This window comes from Trachemys scripta, chromosome 2, assembly GCF_013100865.1.
Source record: "Trachemys scripta elegans isolate TJP31775 chromosome 2, CAS_Tse_1.0, whole genome shotgun sequence".
NCBI lineage: Eukaryota > Metazoa > Chordata > Testudines > Emydidae > Trachemys > Trachemys scripta.
In genome coordinates, this window is record NC_048299.1 from 180,628,631 (window position 1) to 180,649,766 (window position 21,136).

The following is a 21,136-nucleotide window of genomic DNA, read 5'->3' on the forward strand; positions in this document are numbered from 1 at the left end:
ACAGACAGACCTGGATTTTTATGCACATTTTGTCTTCTGCAATTACTTGATGAATCTTTTAAATAGACACATTTTAGCCTATGGGTTGCTCACAAATTATTTACTGTAATTATTACTCTGACAGTTTGCTATTGGTAATTCACTATTGCGCTTTGTGACTGGTCACCTAAGTTACATGGGATTGCTTCTGTTCCCTGATTGGAAGACTCCCATTCCCACAAAGATTTCAAGACAGCTAGCAAACACTTCCAGCATAATTATTCAGGCATGGGGCCTGATCCAAGCCCTACTGAAGTCACTGTGTATTTGAGGCACTTTCTCTTCTTGCAAACATGGTTGCGAACAAAACATGTGCAGTCCACAAGGTTGAGAGTCTGTTATGGAGAGTTTACAGTTTTGACTACAAAACAAGATAGGCGATTCAGAGGAAGCTGTCACCTTAGTTAATTGTTTCATTACCCCGGTCATTAATTTTATTAGTCATTAATTTATAATTAATTTATATTCACAGTTTTAAGTAAAACAGATATTGACATATGTTTTTTGCAGTGGTCTTCCAAAGTTAATGATAATTGTGGTTACATAAAAATACTTTTGCTCTATATGGTCAAAATGAGAATAGATCCCAGAACTATGTAAGAACCAAAAAGGCTCTTTGTGATTTGAAGTTTAATTGCCATAATTTGAAAATAAACCAATAAAAGAAACATCTGAACTAACAATCTGCCCTCATGAAGACTTAATGGAAAAATCTCATACTGCTAAATATTATTAGATTATCTTTCCATCTATTTCTGAATAAAAAATGGTGTAGATTTCAAAATATTAGAAATATATCAGTATGATGCAATGGGATGAAATGTAGTTATTTCAAGTCCTTTGGGCTTAGTTTTAGTAACAACTATTTTGAAATCCTTTATCTCTACAACTATGATGTAATCCACAGACAGGACACGACCTTTTTGTTTTAAGATTATGGCACCACACAAAAAAGGTTTATAGGAGCAATATTTTAATCTAAAATAATCCTAGTTTTGTTTCAAATGCTGTAAATCTTTAATCCTATGGCTTCAGTTAATGTCTAAAATAAATGTAAAACAAAAAGGATGGGTTACACACCTTACAGTGACTGGAGTTCTTTAAGATGTGTTGTCCCTATGTGTACTTCAGGATGCACATGCACCCCGGAACAGAGAATTTTCCTTAGCAGTATCTGTCTATACCCCCACTCTCCTTGTGCTCCCCACTGAGGGGGCAAAAAAGGGGCTGCAGACTGCCACTATCTTAATTCCTTGTCTACTGCAGTTCCCAGCAAGGGGAAACCAGGCAGTGGGGAAAGGAGAATGGGTAGTGGACATATGGGGCAACACATCTTGAACTCACTTTACTACAAGGTGAGTAATCTTTCCTTCTTTGAGGAGTGATTGTCCCTGTGTTGTGCATGTCAGGTGACTCACAAGTGGTGTTTCTTGAAGGAAGCAGGTGCCTGGAGTCCTATGACACAACAGATTGCAGAATTGCCCTGCGTAGAGAGGCATCAGAAGCAGCCGCTTGCACTAGTGCATAGTATCTAGTATAGGCATGTATGGAACTCCAAGTTGCCGCTCTGCAGATGTCCGTAATAGAGACTTCTCTAAGGGAAGCTACCCATGCTGCCTGAGCAAAAGTTGACTGCATTTGCACGTGGCTATCAACGAGACATTGTTCATCTTGTAGCAGAAGTAGGATGCACACTGAGATGCATTTCAATAGCCTCTGTGAGGAGATGGCCTCTCCTTTCGTAAGTTCCATGAATGAGACCGAGCCTAGGGAACTTCTGAAATGATTTCATTCTTTGCAGGTTAAAGGCAAGAGACTTACACATGTCAAGCGAATGCCATGCCGAATCTTCCTAGCTACATTGAGGCATATGGTAAATCACAGGTAGATGGATACTTTGGCTGATATGGAAGTGATATGAAACAAATCCCTAAAGCTACCTATAAAATGTTTTAAAACTATTTACAGAGAGAAGCTGAGACAGTCAATACAAGCACTGAACCTGACCATGGTTGTCCAGCAGCCCCTTGTATTCCCTCAGGGCAGGGCAAGGGCACATGTGCATACCACACGGACACTACTAAAGAGGTTCTCTGGTCCTGAGTACATGGAGTTAATGCACAACCTGAAGTGCTTTGCACATAGAAACAATCACTCCAAGAAAAACCTGCTTTATTAAGAAAACAGAATATACGGCAGATGTACTCATGTTGTTTTAAGTCTGGTGGTGGTAGTAAATCCACATTTCACTTTATTCTTCAAAAATATTGTATTCTGAGGAGCACCCTGCTGTTTAATAGTGCTATAAATGAAGAACCACATTCTGAGAGCCTTCCTTGCAGCAAGTAGTAACTTACTCCACAAGTACTCCCCTCCCCATTGACGTCAATGAGATTACTCAGGTAATAAGTGGCTACTCATCATGAGAAAGGGTATCAGAATCTGGCCCCAAAGAAATACTTCAGGCCTCCAACTCCATGCCTTATTGAGTAGCCTATACCAAATGGATGAATCATTGTACAATTACACCTTAAATGAAGAGCATAGTTTTATAGTTGATATCACTATACATTGTTCAGCATCTTTAGTACTTCGGTTTTTGCAATGACTGACATGTGGTCTTCCATGATATTACAGATCTTAAGAATTGCTGTGGGATATTTTCCCAAATCTCTTGTGTATCTTCCCTTCAGGGGCGGCTCCAGCAAGTGCATGCCTGGGGTGGCAAGCCGTGGTGGCAATTAGGCGGCGGGTACGCTGAAGGCACGGGACCCGCAGATCACCCGCAGAAATGCCGCCGAATCCGCATAACCAGCGGACCGCCCACAGGTGTGCCGCCAAAGGCCGCCTGACTGCCATGCTTGGGGCGGCAAAAAACATAGAGCCGCCCCTGCTTCCCTTTACCCTCTCAACCTTCCTGGAGTGTCTTTGTCATCTTTGCGTGCCTAGGTACGATTGTGTCTGGAGTGCAGGCTGTCCAAGTGATGATCCTTTTTGTGTGTATTTGTTACTTTACTGCTTCTGTTTGACAGCTCTGGAGACTGGTATCCCGTATTTACCACTGAACAGGTACAGCAGAGTGAGTGGCAGTACCAGCATCCTCATACTGCCCTGCCAATGGGCCTGAGCTCTGATCCAGAGGGGCTATCTCCACGAGAGAGAGGTTAATTCATATTGAGTACTCCTTCATACTCTTTGAGATGAGGCTGCCACGTAGGGCCAGTTGTGGTGGTGGTGGTGGTGTGGTTTATGATGTGGAAGCTTTCACACTGGGAATTGAACCACGGGATTGAAGCGAAGCTCATTGACAGTTACTGAAAAAACTCCAGAGGGCTTTGGATCAGGCCCTAAAACTGCCAAGCTCATTTCACAGAGCAAGCCTTGATTTTAAGGGTTGCCGCCTCCTCTTTGTTGTTCAGGAAAGTTTTAACTACTTTACCAGTGTGCATGGTGTCAGCATTATATGTGAGGGCAAATACGAGGCCAACAAAATTATCTCCTGATGGCACTGCACAGTATATTAAGATTTGCTTATGCTTTTAAGGATTATGGATCCATTCAATTTTAGTTAGTTTCTCTTGAATTAGTTTCCTTGAGGTGCAGCCTCAGATATTCCTAGATCCCTTCATCATGTTTTTCAGTTTTTATGGACAATATTTTAGGGGGAGGTTGTACAGACTAACCAGCTGAGTCAGCAGATGTGGGAGGTGTAACAAATGCAAGGGTGCGCTCCTCTCCCAGGAGAGCAACTTCATGCATGCTGTTGTGATGGCAGCTGAAGCTAGAGTGCATGGAGTAAAAGAGCCGGTGCTACAGCCAGAGATGAGATCAGGAAGGTCCTGTGAAGTGAGAGATGGAAAAGAAAGGACGCACCATATTAGCCACCTATACACATAGCCAGCACTGGCCCTGGGGATGGTGTGTGTGCATATGCCAAATTACCACCCACCCCCTCTTTCCTAATGATTAAACACCAGGGTGCCTGGGGAGTGGGAGGAAAGACGGGGTCTGAAGCAGCAAATCTTCATCATACTTACTAGAAGCTGTGCCCAGCTGCAGCTTCTTCTCCCTCCAGGTGGGACAGGATGGAATAACGGCATCTCTCTCCACCACTGTGTGGTGGCACGTTCCCATTCTTTTCTTTGAGGTACAATGAACCTGGCCAGCCTCTACCCCTCTTCCTCCTCTCTCCATGATGGCCAACCCACCACACATCCTTCTCCAGTGGCTGCAAGTGCAAGGGGATGGGGTGGCTGCAAGTATGGCTGGCCAGATTGAGTAGAGAGGCTGAAATCTCAGACAAAAGTGAGACCAATGGACAGGTGTGTGGATTGAAGTTTTGACAATGGGAATGGGGCAGGCAGACTGCTCAGGCAGTGGGCTGGGCCAGTCAACAGGAGCTAAAGGAAGCATGGTTCTGAGGTGGCAGGAGGGGACCAGCCCCGGGGTGGAGGAGTTAGACTTTATGGGGGTGGGAAGCAGAACAGATGGTCAAGCAGGAATGGAAGGCAAGGCGCACAGGTAGCACTGACCATGCAGCTCCTGAACTAGGTCTCAGGAGAGCTATGAAATCTGGAGAAAAGTCATAACCTCTCCCTCTCATTTCTTACCCTCAGCAGAGGACTTATTCTTGCAGATCCCAGCTCATTACTCTCATGGTCTCCAGCCAGGTGGCATCCTGGATGGGGCCCTCAAGCACAGCTAAAGAAAGGTAATTTTTCAGAAGTTGGAGGAGAGGGGCAAGGAAGAGCTGTGATGAATTGATGTTATGATCAGATAACTGGGGTGTGGAAACTGATAAAGCTATTGGATAACATTGAAAACAACAAGGAAATATGTTCTTTTAATTGAGTCCTATTCCTACATTTAACATAGCATCCTGGCAACATAGAGGAGACTTAAGAGATGGAGGGAATAAATTGTAGTCCTGAATCTTTGAGCCAAACTGAGCTGAGGGGACTGGGAAAGGGAGCTTACCCTCTACTACTTTGTTTTTCCTATACTAATATTGTCTGTCCCGATGTGGAAGGGGTGGGGGAGTCCATGTTCTTTCTCCTCCACAGGCAGATCACTGATAATACTCTAGGGTGGGTAGGTGGATGTTGCTGAAGAGTGAGTACCATCCATCCTCAAACTGTACAGACTGTGCCAAAGTTCAAATGACCATGGAGTTAGAAAACATAGTTGACTATATATCAATCAAGTGGGTCCCTCTTGCCTCCCTCCCCTCCTAAGCCTGGACCTGATTTGTTGGGGCTCTGGGAGGTTCTGAAAGGACAGCAGCAGTAACAGGAAGCAGATTTTACCATTCCCTGTCTGCTCTTGCTCCTGTAATGTCACAGCTAGGGAGCCAAGCTGCTGCCTACAGGACCAGAAGAGGAAGTTAGGAAATACCCTTACAGAGAAATCCTATAGAAAACTATTAAGTTTCTGTAAATTCTTTGCACTGTCCTATAAAATGTACTAGAGAATTATAAATATGCTATAGAATTCTACAGATTGGTTAAGAAACCCTATAGAAAGGATCTCTTGTCCGTATTAAATTGTTTGTTTTAGAGTAATTTTAAACCTTAACTTTCTATAGAACCTTCTTGCCTTTGCCCTATTAAATTCTATAGACACTTTCCATAAGGATTACAAAATATGGTAATATTGTCTTAAATCAACTAAAATGGGTTTATAAAGGCCAAGTTTAGTCTCCTAGGTCACCAATAATGGCCTCTGAGCAAACATTTATGGAAGAGCCATACTTTTAAAAGCCAGTTAATAAATAACTAGCAAATAACTTTTAGTGATATTTGTTTAATGCCCATATGCTCCTTCTCTGTGAGTAGATAGAACAGGGATCCTGGCTGGGTGTGCATGGGCAGGAGGAATGCCTCCCGCACTGCATCATTCCCCTTACCCTGCAGAAGCCCCTTATCAGATATCTTACAGAGTTTCAGCCCTGCAGCGTGATGGAGCATACCCAGGGAACTGCCACTCTGCTACATCACCCTGAGGGAATTTAGAGGGTAAGTGAACGCTGGCTCCAAGAAGCCATTTCAGGAGCAATGGCTGGTGGAACTGTGGGTCCATCAGGGGCAGGAGAGAGTCATGAGCTCCTACAGCAGTGCAGAGGCATGGGGCCTATGCAGAGATGGTTAAAGATCTGGGGTTCCAGAGAGCTGAACCCCATTCAACGTCCATGATGTGTAAGGGAGAAGCAGAGGCAGCCTTCCCCAAAGGAGTGATCAGATAAAGAATGGTGGAATGTCCAGTCCTGATGATGAGAGTACCTGTGCGGATACCCCCAGACTACCTGATTTATCTGTCTTTTTGCCTAATGCTCCTGTTGCGGGGGCTCCCACTTCATGGTGGGGGTCTTTGGCTGAGGCTGCTTACAGCCTAGGCATTCCATTGAACATCTCAGAAACCTTTTGTCTAGAATACAGTGGGGAGACCAGTTAGCTGGCTGTGATATAGTTATAATAAACAGCTCTCATGCTGTTAATTAAATGTCTCAACTCTATGGCAGCTGTTTTTTCCTTCCCCTACTTAAACCAACCAAGTGGTTTTATTCAATTACCTAAAAGGTTAGTGGGCTCTGGTAGCTTAGAATAGGTCCATTATGGATCTGTATGTTATATTTATCTAACAGATTGGCCACAGATTAAAAACTTTTAATTCATAGGTGTGATATCACTAAAAGCAAGTAATTTGCAGGTATAGTGTTCTCTGTGTGAACGGCAACATCTACTGAAGAAATGCAAGCAAAGATTTTCAAAAGCAGGGGCCTAAAGTTAGCCTCCTCAATCTGTATCTAGGTATCTGGCTAAGTGACTGGCAGGATTTCCAGCAGCGCTCCCAATGAAATCATATATATTTTCATATATATTTATAAATTAAGACAATGGGAGTTTCTGGGTATCAGAACTTTTGAAAATCTTGCGACTTACAAATGAGTTCTTTAAGGGCCTGGTCCAAAGCCCATTGAAGTCAGTGGAAGTCTTTCAATTGATTTCAATGGTCTCTTGCTCAGGCCCTAACAGTCAAACATTAGGCACCCATTTTTGATATTTGGCAGTGCAATTCTCCCTCTCACTTCAGCATGGGTGTGACTTTAATTTCACTGAAGAGTTGGAGAATCCTAGTAAATACCCTGGCATTCTTTTTATCATTTTGGTTTCTAGGGAACTTTTTGGAGTCTCGTAGGACATTTTTCTTTTAATTAAAACTCACATTTTCCATGCAAAATATAATTTAAGGACAACCCCCCCCCAAAAAAACCCCCATGTACATGTCTTTTTCAGAGTAAATGGATGCCTGTGCAATGCCAACATGAAGGATTCTTGTTTTAAGTCAATCCTCCCCCTGCTTCTAGGTGTACTTGAATTTCTAGGTCTACCCTTGTTTGAATAAAATACAAAAATGTGCAAACCAAAATCAATCTTGCAAAACTGTACGCAAGAGGACTGAGAAAACAAGCATTGGCACTGCACAAAAATACACCAAGGCTTCAACAGCACTGTACAGACAGCTCCAAGGGCTAGGTAGGTGTCATTACTGCAGCCTGATATGCAGATGTCATTCAGACCACACACATCCCCCTAAACAGGACCGTCAGGTGACTTTGGTGGGCTTGGGAAGAGCCACTGTGAGAGATGCTAAAATAAATACCCCCCAGCCAGCATTCTCTAAGTTGCCCTTCCACCCTGTATGGAGCAGAGCAGGGGTCAATAGGGAGGCAGTTTCTAAGAGCCCCCCATGTAGTTAGCGGTGTCCTCTCTTTGCATCCCTGCAGCTCTCAGACCCCAGGGAATGGGGGGTTGATTTTTAACTGGGGGGGGTCAGCTGCGGACAGCTGTTTTGCAGTGGAGTTCTCCCTCTCCCCCCGGTGGCTCGGCCTCTGCCCTTCCTCTCACCTGGGCCCATGCGCGCGAGCGCAGGGCGTGTCTCCCTGCGGGCTCCTCTTTGGAAAACCTCCCGCCCCTAGTCAGGCGGGGGGCGGCAGGCAGAGCGGCCGGCGCGCTGCAGGGACCGCAGGCGGGCAAAGCGCTCCAGCCGCCGCCGGGAGTTGGGCGAGTTCTCTCCTCCAGCAGCACCATGGACAGCAGCCCCTTGGAGCAGCTGGACGCCGCCGGCTTCCTGGACATCTGGCAGCGCTTCGACGCCGACGGTGCGGGAGGTTTGCTCGCGCGGGGAAACTTGGCGCAGGAAGGGAGCGAGCCGGGCGCCGCTGTCTTGGGGGCGCTGAGTGTCGGGCGAGGCAGGGGGTCCCGGGACTGGGAGGACGGGTCCCTGTGGCTGGGCTTGGGGTATCTTTCGGCACCTGGTGGCTGTGTATGCGGGACTCCCCCTGTGATGTAGCTGGGGCGTGGTGCCCCTGAGTGCGGCCCTAGGTGTGCATGCCCTGTGCTTGTGTGATGCACGTGAGTGTGGTGCCTGAGTCTATGTAACATGTGGCTGGGGCTTCATATATGTCTGAGACTTACCACGTACTTCTGTGTTTGCCAGCTGTGGCAGATGTTGCCTGCGCCCCGGATAGCCCGCAAGCAGGCTGATAGCGTTAACACCGTGCAGCAAAAATCAGGACAAATGTTCTCTTTGCGCACCAACGATGTTTTTTTTTATTTTAAATCAAGTACTTGCTGAGCATCCACCAACACTACGTAGCTGAATCAGTCCTTCCAGGAAATCCTGAATTTCACAGGGTTGACCTTATCTACATAAGGGAATTTTTTTTTTTTTAACAATAAATATCCCTTGCAGAGAATGCACTCAGAGCACAAAATATTTGTCCACTCTGTTACTGCTACTGCTTCTTTTTTCCTTTTGGCCAAGATCTTTACAATATAATAAAGAAAAATTAAAAATATGAAAATGCTAAGAATTTGAATTAAATATAACAACTTCCAACTTTAAGTGATGTGCCATAAGATAGGAAGGATGAATAGACTTATTTAGGAATAAAGAGAACATTGCTCCAACTTGGCACAGTTTCTATAAACATAAAAATGGTTCTATAGTATGTAAGTTGTGCTTAGAGTTAAGAGCAATAATTATGTCTGTTCAATCATGTATGTTTTAATTGTATTTAGACAATGGTTACATAGAGGGGAAGGAGCTTGATAATTTTTTTCATCATCTACTGAAGAAACTGGACACATCTGTAAGTACTTACCAAATTCCATGCATGTGAAGACAATTACGTTTAAAAAGGTTTTGTACTCTTTGCTCTGTGACTGATAGTTTCCTTAGTGAGACCAAAGATAAAGGGTTTTATTTTCTCCTAGCAACAACAGGTGCTAGGAGAAACAGGTGCAATAACTCTACCAGTATTAGAACTGTTTATTTTCAGTCCAACATCTGTTACTCACTCCAAGGTTATAATTTTGGCACAAACCAAATCTCCTCTTTGAAAGCTTGGAGGAAAATCCATTTAGATGAATAAAAATGGAACTGAAATTCTTTAATACAGAATTTAGTCTTGGAGGGGAAAGTAGCAAGTATTTATGCTTGATTCAAAACAGTGCTGATTTGTTAATATGATCATTGACTTTGGAAATAAAATTACCATAGAACTCTTCCTGCATTAATTTTAACCAGTGCTTATGAAGAGTTATGCCTTCATTCTTAAAAGTGGTTAAAGGATAAACATATGAGTCAAACATATTGCTCATAAGATCAAGACTTGTGTATCTTTGTTTGGTTTGGGTTGGGTTTTCTTTTTTTAGCTCTATTTCATACTATTTATCAGTGCTTCTCATCTTATGCTGTCCACAAATCAAAATGTACAAAAAGTTTTATGCTAAAATCTCCCTTTCCCCCTTATCTTCAGTTCATACTTTGCCTTTGAATGTCACTATATGCCAGAGAGAACTACTGCCACTGAATAAATCTGTCCTAGAATTTGTACAAAGATTACATTAAAAAAAGTATGTTTTCACTACAGGGTCAAATACAAGAAAGAAAAAAGTCAGCATCTCTTTAAATAGAAGAAATGCACACAAAGCAAATAAATGTGATGTGAAGCAACTCCATTAAATAAAAACAGATAATAAGACAGGAAAAACAGGCTAGTTAAATCTGAACAGATTTCTGACTACAATGTACAAAATTAAGAATGGGGGTCTTACATACTCCAATTTGTAATTATTCTAAACAAAAAGGAACTGTTGTTTCATTTGCAAAAATAATAGTTTTATTATGAAATATTGCTGGCATGTATAGAAAAGTCTATTTAGAATTTAGATATAAATTGCATAAAGACAGAGAGGATTCAGAGATGAGGAATGAGAATGATTATGGATATAGAAAAATTCATATGAAGAGAGGTTGAAAAGACTGTGATTATTAATTTTAAAAAGGAGATAAAATTGGAAGCTTCCATTCTCCCTGCTTCATAACACAAGATAAAAGGGCACTGAATTAAACTGAAAGGTGGCGTATTCAAAACTGATAAAAGTGTTATTTCACACAATGCAGATTGTGACTAGAACTCATTGCCATAGGATGTTATCAAGACCAAGAACCTAGCAATATTCAAAGAGGGATCAACATTTATATAGATAAGACTATCTAGATTTATAACAACGCTAAAGAAAGTATTGGAAGGGATATGAGACTTCAAGCTTTGGGGTTTAAGCCAGCCTTTAATTATGAGGTGTTAGGAGAAGAATTTCATAGTGCAGATTATCTGATGTTTGCCTGCTGTGGGGTTTCTTGCACCATCTTCTGAAGTGTCTAGTGCTGGCCACTGTAGTACTGGACTAGATGGGCCAAGAGACTGCTGCAGTACATCAAATCCTATGTTCCCGTGATCACACACAGAGGTCTATGTGAAGTCTGTTTCATGACATGAAATAGGGCATTACATACCAAAACAGTAGTGTACAGAAACCAGTGTGTACAGGGTTCATAATGGAACATATTTTTTCCCTTTGTTAAACAGGGTATATAATGACAACTCTCATTATTGCCAAAAGTTACATGTTCAAATGATTTAATTTAAATCAGTCTTCTTTTCCTTTCCGCATCTCTCATTTTCTATATCTACTGTTGCTATTATAAGAAAAAGTTTCACATAAATGAAACCCCTCTGAATTAAATTTAAGGAACAGATTCTGCCACACTTACTCATATGGAGAGTAGTATCTTGCTTTGCAAAGGATTCTCAGTGAAATCAGTGGGAGCAGTAAGGTGCTACTTAACAGTGAGGGAGCCAGTATATGGTCCTTAAACAATATGATCATGTGTTGCCTTGCATCCCTTCCCCTGGTATCCACAATTCAAGAAGGATGTTGAAAATTGGAGAAACTTCAGAGAAGAGCCACAAGAATGACTAAAGGATTAGAAAACATGCCTTATACTGATAGACTCAAGGAGCTCAATCTATTTAGCATAACAAAGAGAAGTGTAAGGGGTGACTTGATTACAATCTATAAGAACCTACATGGAGAGCAAATATTTAATAACAGGCTTGTCGATCTAGCAAAGAAAAGTATAACACAATCCAGTAGCTGGAAGTTGAAGCTAGACAAATTCAGACTGGAAATTAGGTGTAAATTTTTAATAGTGAGAGTAGTTTGGAACAATTTACTTAAGGTCACAGTGGATTCTCCGTCCTTGACAATTTTTAAACCAACATTGGACGTTTATCTAAAACAGTGGTTTTCAAACTGCAGGTCGTAAGGCGCTGAGTCACGGCGGCTCTGGTCAGCACCACCGAATGGGCCATTAAAAGTCCCATCGGCGGTGCTGCCCAGCTAAGGCAGGCTAGTTCCAACCTGTTCTGACACCACGCTGAGCCCTGAAAGCGGCCAGCAGCAGGTCCAGCTCCTAGGCGGGGGGCCATGGGGCTCTGCACACTGGCTCCGCACTCCCATTGGCTGGTAACCGGCCAATAGGAGCTGAGGGGGGGTGGTATCCCTGTGTGTGAGACACATGTGGAGCCACTTGCATGCCTCCGCCTAGAAGCCGGACCTGCTGCTGGGCTCTTCCGAGGTGCAGCGCGGTCTGCGGTGCCAGGACAGGCAGGAAGCCTGCCTTTGCACCCCTGCCTTGCTGCTGACTGGGAGCCACCCGAGATAAGCCCGTGCCTCAACCCCACGCCCCAATCCCCTATCCCAACTTTGAGCCCCCCCAAACCTGGAGCCCCTTTCTGGACCCCAAACCCCTCATCTCTGGCCCCACCCCAGAGCTTGCACCCCCACCCGGAGCCCCTCCCGCACCCCAATCCCCTGCCCCAGCCCAGAGCTCCCTCCCACACCCTGACCCCATCATTCCTGGCCCCACCTCGCAGCCCTCATCTCCATACCCCAACCCTTTGCTCCAGCCCCAAGCCCCTCCCACAGCCCAAACCCCTCATCTCCAGCTCCATTGGGTCACCAGAAAAAAAGTTCGAAAACCACTGATCTAGAAGATATGCTCCAGGAATCATTTTGGAGAAGTTCTATGGTCTGTGTTATAATCTGACCTCCTGTGTATGATCACAATGGTCCCTTCTGGCCTTGCAATCTATGGTCTATTTTCAATTCTCATTGTTTAACTAATGGCAAAATTATCTCAAATCCATAGGGCAGTAGTCAGTCTCAGCATTCTGCTTTCCCTGCATGGGTGGATCTCCCATTGAGGCTACTGAGAAATACTGTGGCTGAGTAAGTCTGAGAGTAGAATTTTGTGCTTTGATTGGAAGCTCCTCAGGGAAAGGACTTTTTCTTATTTGTCTCTTAAGCATCATGAGCCTCGTAGCACTATATATGAATGACTTATATTTGTATAATTATCATATAACATTATGTTTACCCACCATTTTTCTTCCTGTACACATCACCTATTCCGTACATGCTTCCTACTGATGTGTGAAGAACCCCTTCCCACAGTGTAAAAAGTCAAGGGGCCCCCTGGAACTATTTTTCATTACCCTAAAGAAACACATTGCCTACTGATATCAGCACAGGGATGGGAGCTAGGATCTCTGCATTTTAATCCTAGTTTTGACACTGATTCCTTTTATGGGCACTTAACCTCTATGCCTCTTCTACCCTCTGCTACAGAGAGACAATAACACTTAATGACATACCTTGCAGACGCATTACAAGGATTAATTAGTTACTATTTCCAAAGTGCTATACAAGTGATAAATAACATTATCAGCTCTCGAAGTTGTCTCTGCTTGAATAGTGAACAGTTTCATAATTATATTTTTTCAACCTCCGCTCTCTAAGCTATTATTTTCCCCTAATGACCACTGTAATCTGTAGCTCTGTTATTTTTCCCAGCTTCTCTGCTACATCTTTGTCTGACATTAAATGCAAGCACATCAAAGCAGCTGGGGAAACAATTAAAGACAGAGTCTATGAGCCACTTGAGAATCAGATTTGTGGATTACGAGCACTGGGCAAGAAAGAGGATTCAGAATGTGTCACTAGTGAAGATGGGTCCAAACCAAAGTCTTGAATCTAAATATCTTTGAACTTTTGGGGGTGTTTTGAAGTAAAGGAAGATCTGACTTTTGGAAAGCCCCCCTAACTTTATAATGGGCCAAACCAAATCTCAGATCCAACCCCCCCTTTCCTTATCTAACTATGAAAAGCTATCAGGTCATACAATTCTACCATAACTCCTTTGATTTGCAAGTAGATATAGATTAATGGGCCACTTCACCTTGAATGGTCCCTTGAAATCTGTTACCTATTTATGCTAATCTGTTCAACCTTGTATTTTGCAGAGACACGTTAAGTTAGTTTCCCAGACCAGAAGAAGAGCTCTGTGTAAGCTCAAAAGCTTGTCTCTCTCGCCAACAGTATTTGGTCCTGTAACAGATATTACCTCACTCACTTCATCTCTCTAATACATATGCAAAAGATTTTAGTAAATTGATGGAGTTATGGTAGGATTCTGTAGTCTAATTACCAGTCTATACTGATGGGCTAAGGACTAGAGATCCACAAAGGGACTTAGGCATTGCAATGCTCAGTGTTGCAGTGCCTAACTTTTAGGCACCTTGCTGCACCCAGTGGAATCCACAGCCTCTGAGTTAGGTGCCTACATGCCCAGTGTATGGGAGAAGAGTTAGCTGTCAAAGAATGGGATCCACCATCAGACTGAGGCCTGGTCTACACTACAGGGTGACGTTGACGTTAGCTGCGTTGCGGCGATCTAGCTGTGGAAGTGTTTTCACTTAAATTTGACTCCCACTGACGTAAGTGCCTCTTTACGCCAATTTAGTAAGACTGCTTCCCCGTGTGGCATAGAGTCATGGGCGATGTAACTAGGTGGACGCAGTGTCAGTGTGGACACTGCATTGCTTACATCAACTGTTACTGACTTTCAGCAGCTGTTCCACAATGCCCCATGCTGACAATACAATCGATACAAGTAGTCCTGGTGAGGATGAACACCGACAACACAGGGAGCAAAGTGTGCACATACACACAAGCGATTTAATAACGGCAGTGGCTGTATGCTGACATAAGTTAGGTCGGCATAATTTTGTAGTGTAGAAATGGCTTGAGCGGGGTGCTGCCTAACTTAGCTAGTAGGAAATGTCAAGAAGAGGGGTGTGGCCTGAGTCCTAACCCTCTCAGGGAGTTTGGTGCTGCAGGGAGGCAGCTATCACTGCTTGGAATTCACAGCTCTCCTGGAGCTAGGCCCCTAAGCAGTTGTTTTTTTGTTTTGGTTTGGGGTTTTTGTTTGGTTTGTTTTGCAAGAAAAACACTCCGTGGGGTGGGAATAGGAAGTGGTGGCAGCTTCCCTTGTAACTTTTAGCCTAGTGACTAACGTATTCACTTGGATGTGGGAGACCCGGGTTACATGTCCCTCCTCCCCCGCCTGATGTGGAGCAGAGATCTGAATGTGGGTTTTCTCAGTTCTCAGGTGAGTGCTCTAACCACTGAGCTATGGAATAGTCTGATGTGGGGCTCGCCTTTTGAAGCTGGTTCACAGGCTATAAAAAGCATAATTGTCCACAATACCATGCAGCTTTCCTAAGCAAGCATGTTTATTCTTAAGGTGAAAGCATTACAGAAAATATATTAAAGTATTAAAAGAACTTACACCCATGCTAATAAGTTTACCGGAGATCACGAGCCAAACTTCCAGCCTCATCTAGGAGGTTTTATGCAGCCATAGGTTCGTAACAACTATTAGCTCAGAATAAGCGCACCCATGAATCTCAGAGTCACTCCTACTATTTGGGCCTCTGACCTTGTCCTCATGTAACAGGCGATCAGCAGACAAAAGGTCCCCTCCTCAGGGCAGAGCTTCAAAAGGCTGAGCTCTTGCATAACTTGAGGGGGTAACATTTGCATGTGCCTCCTCCTTGAAATTTCCTGGGAACCCCACTTAACTTTAAAAGTTCACATTGTTTCAAGTAGTCCTTTGAAGCTCGTAACACTTCCCCAAATTTACATTAGTCATGTCTCCCTTCTAAACAAGTTACATACAGTCCAACAATAATACATGAGCATTTAAATTTTTAATATAGTAAACTCCTAAAATTCTTAAACTTACTTCAGTAGTGTTCATCCAGGATACTGCTGGAAGTTGCCATTTCTGTCATACGTATATAGGTCCTGATTTCCAGCCTGACTTTAGTTCCATTTTTGTGCCCACTATTCTTTTGAGTGGACATATCTACTGGTTCATTTTCCACCCACAATCAATTGTAAATACACTTGGTCATATACATGCCTAAGATTTATGGAGGAATAAATTGGACCATCACATATTTGTGCCCACAATTTGTGGGTGCAAGTAGACGGCTAGCTTTTTTTAAAAAAAAAGAGGCTATTGCAGTTACTCTGCATAGGAGGCACTTAGCACATGGCAGATTCAGGCTCTCACATGAGTTCAGTTCTCACTGGCTTCTGTGGGAGTTGCATTGACGAAGATCTCAATCCTGCATCTGGCTCCATGTGGACACAGGGCTTTGCATGCATGCAGCCTGTTAAAGGATCAGATCCTAAGTGAGGTCTGAATTAGTCCAAGGATTTGTTGTTCCAATTTGGCAGACGCTGACAGCTAGCTGCAGACAGAATTGAATGGTGCAATCTGCCTGCCTTTTGTACCAATGAACAAGGGAAGTTGGGAATTTAAAAACAAAAAAATCACTTGCAAACAAGCATCTTTCAATGCTTTAGACTTTTTTCCCCCCCTACATGTGATGTACTTACTTAATTGCAGGGGAAAATCCTATTTTCCATCTCCTCATGTGGGGGAGAATGGTAATTGTTAATGGCATGACCTGTTCTTGATTAAAGTGATACTCTCAAGGTTGGCATATCCTAAATTAGACCTACTCTTACATCACGTTCTAAAATCCCCGTGATTCTCTGCACATTTTATTTTTTCCAAAACAAATGATTCATCACTGTGTTTTCATTAAAATAAATCACTACCAGCAGCACAGCTCTCTTAACAAGCAAAGAAATATGAGAGAACGTGGGGGCAAGGGCACCCAAAAGAAAAAAAATGTGATAAAAGGAAAGAGATTATTGTCAAGTTTCCAGAAGGTTATGGACAACTATTCTTAAGAAATTAAACACTGTGGGGATAAAAAGGTGAACATGTCCTTTCCATCATAATGAGAAGTACGAATATGTCGATTACATTGCTGATGTGAAATATTTTTAAAGGATTTTTCACAAAATTAAAGGACAGGATCAGATGTGAAGAGGGGAAAATGTACTTACTATGGTGGGTTGAATTACAGTAATTGTCCCATGCAAAACTTTGTGGAGTATTATCCTTAATAAGAAATGTTCTTGTAAAAAAAATTGTCCTTAAATCAAGTGATTTATGATAACTGCCATGGGCCATATTTTTTACAGCTGTTTATATTTTCATAGTAAAATTATATAATCTTTTGTTTGCTAATAACATACATGTTACGGACTTGATCCTAAAAAGTGCTGTGCCTTCAATTACCATAGGCTTTGTTATCCATTGAGGATGCTCAGCTGCTCTCAAGAGATACTCAGCACTCTGCTAGATTGGGACCTAAGCCAGTGGCTTTGAAGTTTTATTGTTCACATGATGATAGCTAAGGGGTAAAAATCCTTCTTCCAGACTTGGTTCAGTCACCATTATAATCTAATACAGATCTTAATTCTTTGAGTAAGGTGACCTTTCTTTTTCCAAAATGAAAACTGGAGACAGGCACTGCTTTTTATTCCTGTCATTTCTATCAATTGACAGTAGCGATCTGCCCCTCCTCCTTTCTCTGTCACCGATAACTATCATACTACCAATGGCTCCTCAGCTTGCAAACTTGGTGTCATTTTTGATTCCTCCTCAAATAGCCACAATTTCCATATGCCTAACTTTGAGCAAAGTTTGGAGAATTCTTATTTTATCTGATGCTGTTTGCCCCTTTCTATGGAAGAAAAATCCCCTTCATTATACTCACACTGTGTTTTGACTAGGGCTGTCAAGCAATTAAAAAAATTAATCGTGCAATTAATCGCGCTATTAAACAATAATAGAATATCATTTATTTAAATATTTTTGGATGTTTTCTACATTTTCAAATATATCGATGTAAATTAAACACAAAATACAAAGTGTACACTGCTCACTTTATATTTATTTTTATTACAAATATTTGTAATAAACAAAAGAAATAGTATTTTTCAATTTACCTAATACAAGTACTGTAGTGCAATCTCTTTATCATGAAAGTTGAACTTACAAATGTAGAATTATGTACAAAAAAAAACTTTCATTCAAAAATAAAACAATGTAAAACTTTAGAAGATAATGCTGCCCGCTTCTTATTTACAGTGTCACCTGAAAGTGAGAACAGGGTATTCACATGGCATTGTTGTAGCCGGTGTCACAAGATATTTACGTGCCAGATGCGCTAAAGATTCATATGTCCCTTCTTGCCTCAGCCACCATTCCAGGGGACATGCGTCCATGCTGATGATGGGTTCTGCTCAATAATGATCCAAAGCAGTGCGGACCGACGCATGTTCATTTTCATCATCTGAGTCAGATGCCACCAGCAGAAGGTTGATTTTCTTTTTTGGTGGTTCGGGTTCTGTAGTTTCCGCATCAGAGTGTTGCTCTTTTAAGACTTCTGAAAGCACGCTCCATACCCCATCCCTCTCAGATTTTGGAAGGCACTTCAGATTCTTAAACCTTGGGTCGAATTCTGTAGATACCTTTAGAAATTTCACATTGGTACCTTCTTTGCATTTTGTCAAATTTGCAGTGAAAGTGTTCTTAAAATGAACAACATGTGCTGGGTCATCATCTGAGACATCTATAACATGAAATATATGGCAGAATGTGGGTAAAACAGAACAAGAGACATACAATTCTCCCCCCAAAGAGTTCACTCACGAATTTAATTAACGCATTTTTTTTTAACAAGTGTCATCATTGTGGAAGCATGTCCTCTGAAACGATGGCCGAAGCATGAAGAGGCATATGAAACTTTTGTGCATCTGGCATGTAAATATCTTGTGACACCGGCTACAACAGTGCCATGCAATCACCCTGTTCTCACTTTCAGGTGACACTGTAAATAAGAAGCGGGCAGCATTATCTTCTGCAAATGTAAACAAACTTGTTTGTCTGAACGATTGGCTGAAAAAGAAGTAGGACTGAGTGGACTTGTAGGCTCTAAAGTTTTATATTGTTTTTGAGTGCAGTTATGTAACAAAATACATTTGTAAGTTGCACTTTCATGATAAAGAGATTGCACTACAGTATTTGTATGAGGTGAATTGAAAAATACTATTTCTTTTGTTTATAATTTTTACTGTGCAAATATCTGTAGTAAAAACAATATAAAGTGAGCACTGTACACTTTGTATTCTGTGTTGTAATTGAAATAGATATATTTGAAAATGTAGAAAAATATCAAAAATATTTAAGATATTTCAATTTGTATTCTATTGTTTAACAGTCCAATTAATTGCAATTAATTTTTTGCGTTAATCGCTTGAGTTAACTGCGATTAATTGGCAGCCCTAGTTTTGACTGCAAAAATTTTTCATCTCTAAAAATGTTCCTGTATTCTATAGGCAACATGAAATGGGCAACTTGCACACACCTCCAACCCAGGCCAGTGAAGGCTACTGCACCCCAGGATTCTCACACAGGCCCTACTGGGGAAGGCAGGCAGTGTTAGCACAGAAGTCCACCCCCAGAGGAGGGCAGGTTGAGCTTGTTGGAAATACATGGGATCCCTGCCAGCAGAGAGTGCCCAGAGAAAGCACTGAACCATTTTTGCTCAAAACTTTCCAAAAATAAAGTTATCAGACAGAACAAGTCTAGAATATTGCAGCCCATAGTGGCAGGAGGATAGTTAGAAGGAAGTGCTTCTACAACCTTGAAGTGCCATTTTGCTCTGGATGGTGACTATGCAATAATGGCACCACAAACCCTTGAGAAAGACTATGCTTGACTACAGCTGTTTATTTGCTGTCAAATCATCCCACCAGTTTATAAAGACAATAGGCAGAGAATCCCATCAAGCTATTTCCCGGGTCACTTTTCAGGTCAGAACTGTATTGCCACTATAGCATTTACTGCCCACTGTAATTGACGGCTCTGAAACAAATCCAATGTAACCTTTAGACATATGAAACTAGAGCTTGTTTGGCTCTGCCTTTTCTGTTTGCACCAACTTTGTTGAATAGCGAGTTAATAATTTAAAAAAAACCAACCACACAACCTTCTTTCCAGTGGGGGTGGGTTGTTTTAACAGCCTTACTTTACATAAAATCATAGGACTGGAAGGGACCTTAAGAGGTCACCTAGTCCAGTTCCCTGCACTCAAGGCAGGACTGGGGGCATGGCTACACTGGAAACTTCAAAGCGCTGTTGTGGGAACTCTCCCATGGCAGCGCTTTGAAGTGCGAGTGTGGTCATGCACCAGCGCTGGGAGAGAGCTCTCCCAGCACTCCTGGTAATCCACCTCCACGAGGGGATTAGCTCCAAGTGCTGGGAGCCTGTTAACATTAGAGCTTTAAAGCACTCAGACTTGCTGCACTCAGGGGGGTGATTTTTCACCCCCCCCCCCCCCCCCCCCGCAGCAACTTAGAGCACTATAAAATGTAAGCGTAGACAAGCTCTAAGTATTATCTAGACCAATGTTTCTCAAATGTGGCCACCAGGGGCTTTTCATGAGGCCACGACAGTCTCCTGGGTGATGATGGGGAGGAGGAAGCATCGGCGCCTCCTCCTCCCTCCTTATTGCTCCTGGATGCGCCTCCCTGCACCACCTCTAGAGAGGGGCACAACACTACAGGAGCAAGGTGAGTTCTTGACCCATGTTGGGGGGAAGGGGTTTGGGTGGCAGGCTCCAGCAGCAGGACTTCAGGAACCTGGCCATGCGGCCCCAGGCTCCAACCACGGGGCAGCGGGTACTGACCCCCCAGCTCTGGCCATGCGGCCCTGGCCTCCAACTGTGGGGCTTCAGCCTCCAGCCCCTGGTTCCAACTGCATGGCAGCAGGTACTGGCTCCCGGCTCCAGTCCTGGGCTTCAGCCATGCAGTAGCAGATGCTGGCCACAGGCACCAACTCCAGGCCCAGCCACATGGCAGCAGGCTCCAGCCGCGGGGCTTTAAGTGCCAACCCCTGGTTCTGGCTACAGGGCAGCAGGCACTGACCCCCGCTTCTGACCACGGAGCTTCAGTCAACCTCTGGCCCCCAATTCTGGCCATGGGTCCTAGCCCTTGGTGCTGATCCCCTGCCCCAGCTGCACGGCAGCAGGCACCAACCCACAGCTCTGTACCCTGGCTCCGGCCACACGGTGGTGGGAGCTGGCTCTGGTTGCCGACCCCTGGCCCTGGCTGCGCAGAAGAGAGTGCTGGCTCCAGCCACACAGCAGCGGGCGCTGACTCCTTGCTCCAGCCATGCACTCCTGGGCTCTGGCACCCAGCTCCAGGCTCTAGCCCTGCGGCAGCAGTCACTGGCCCTGGGTGCTGACTCACAGCTCCGGCTGCATGGCAGCGGGCTCCGATCCCTGGCTCCAGCCACGCAGTTCCTGTCCCCAGCACTGGGTTCTGGCTGTGGCACTGAGCCCTAGCCCTGGCCACATAGCAGCAGACACCAGGCCCTGGCTCTGGCCACACAACAGCGGGCCTCATCACTTGCCCCT

At 43.5% G+C, this 21,136-nt stretch overlaps 1 protein-coding gene across 1 annotated transcript in view; it reads left to right on the top strand.

Moving 5' to 3' along the window:
* Window positions 1-7,867: 7,867 nt before the first annotated feature.
* The window catches only part of SCGN (secretagogin, EF-hand calcium binding protein), a 46,457-nt gene continuing 33,188 nt past the window's right edge, over window positions 7,868-21,136 (top strand). Inside the window, exons 1-2 of the mRNA XM_034762452.1 lie at window positions 7,868-8,197; window positions 9,120-9,190. Coding sequence (XP_034618343.1) covers window positions 8,125-8,197; window positions 9,120-9,190 — 144 coding nt within the window. The 5' untranslated portion in view covers window positions 7,868-8,124. The remainder of the gene's footprint in view (window positions 8,198-9,119; window positions 9,191-21,136) is intronic.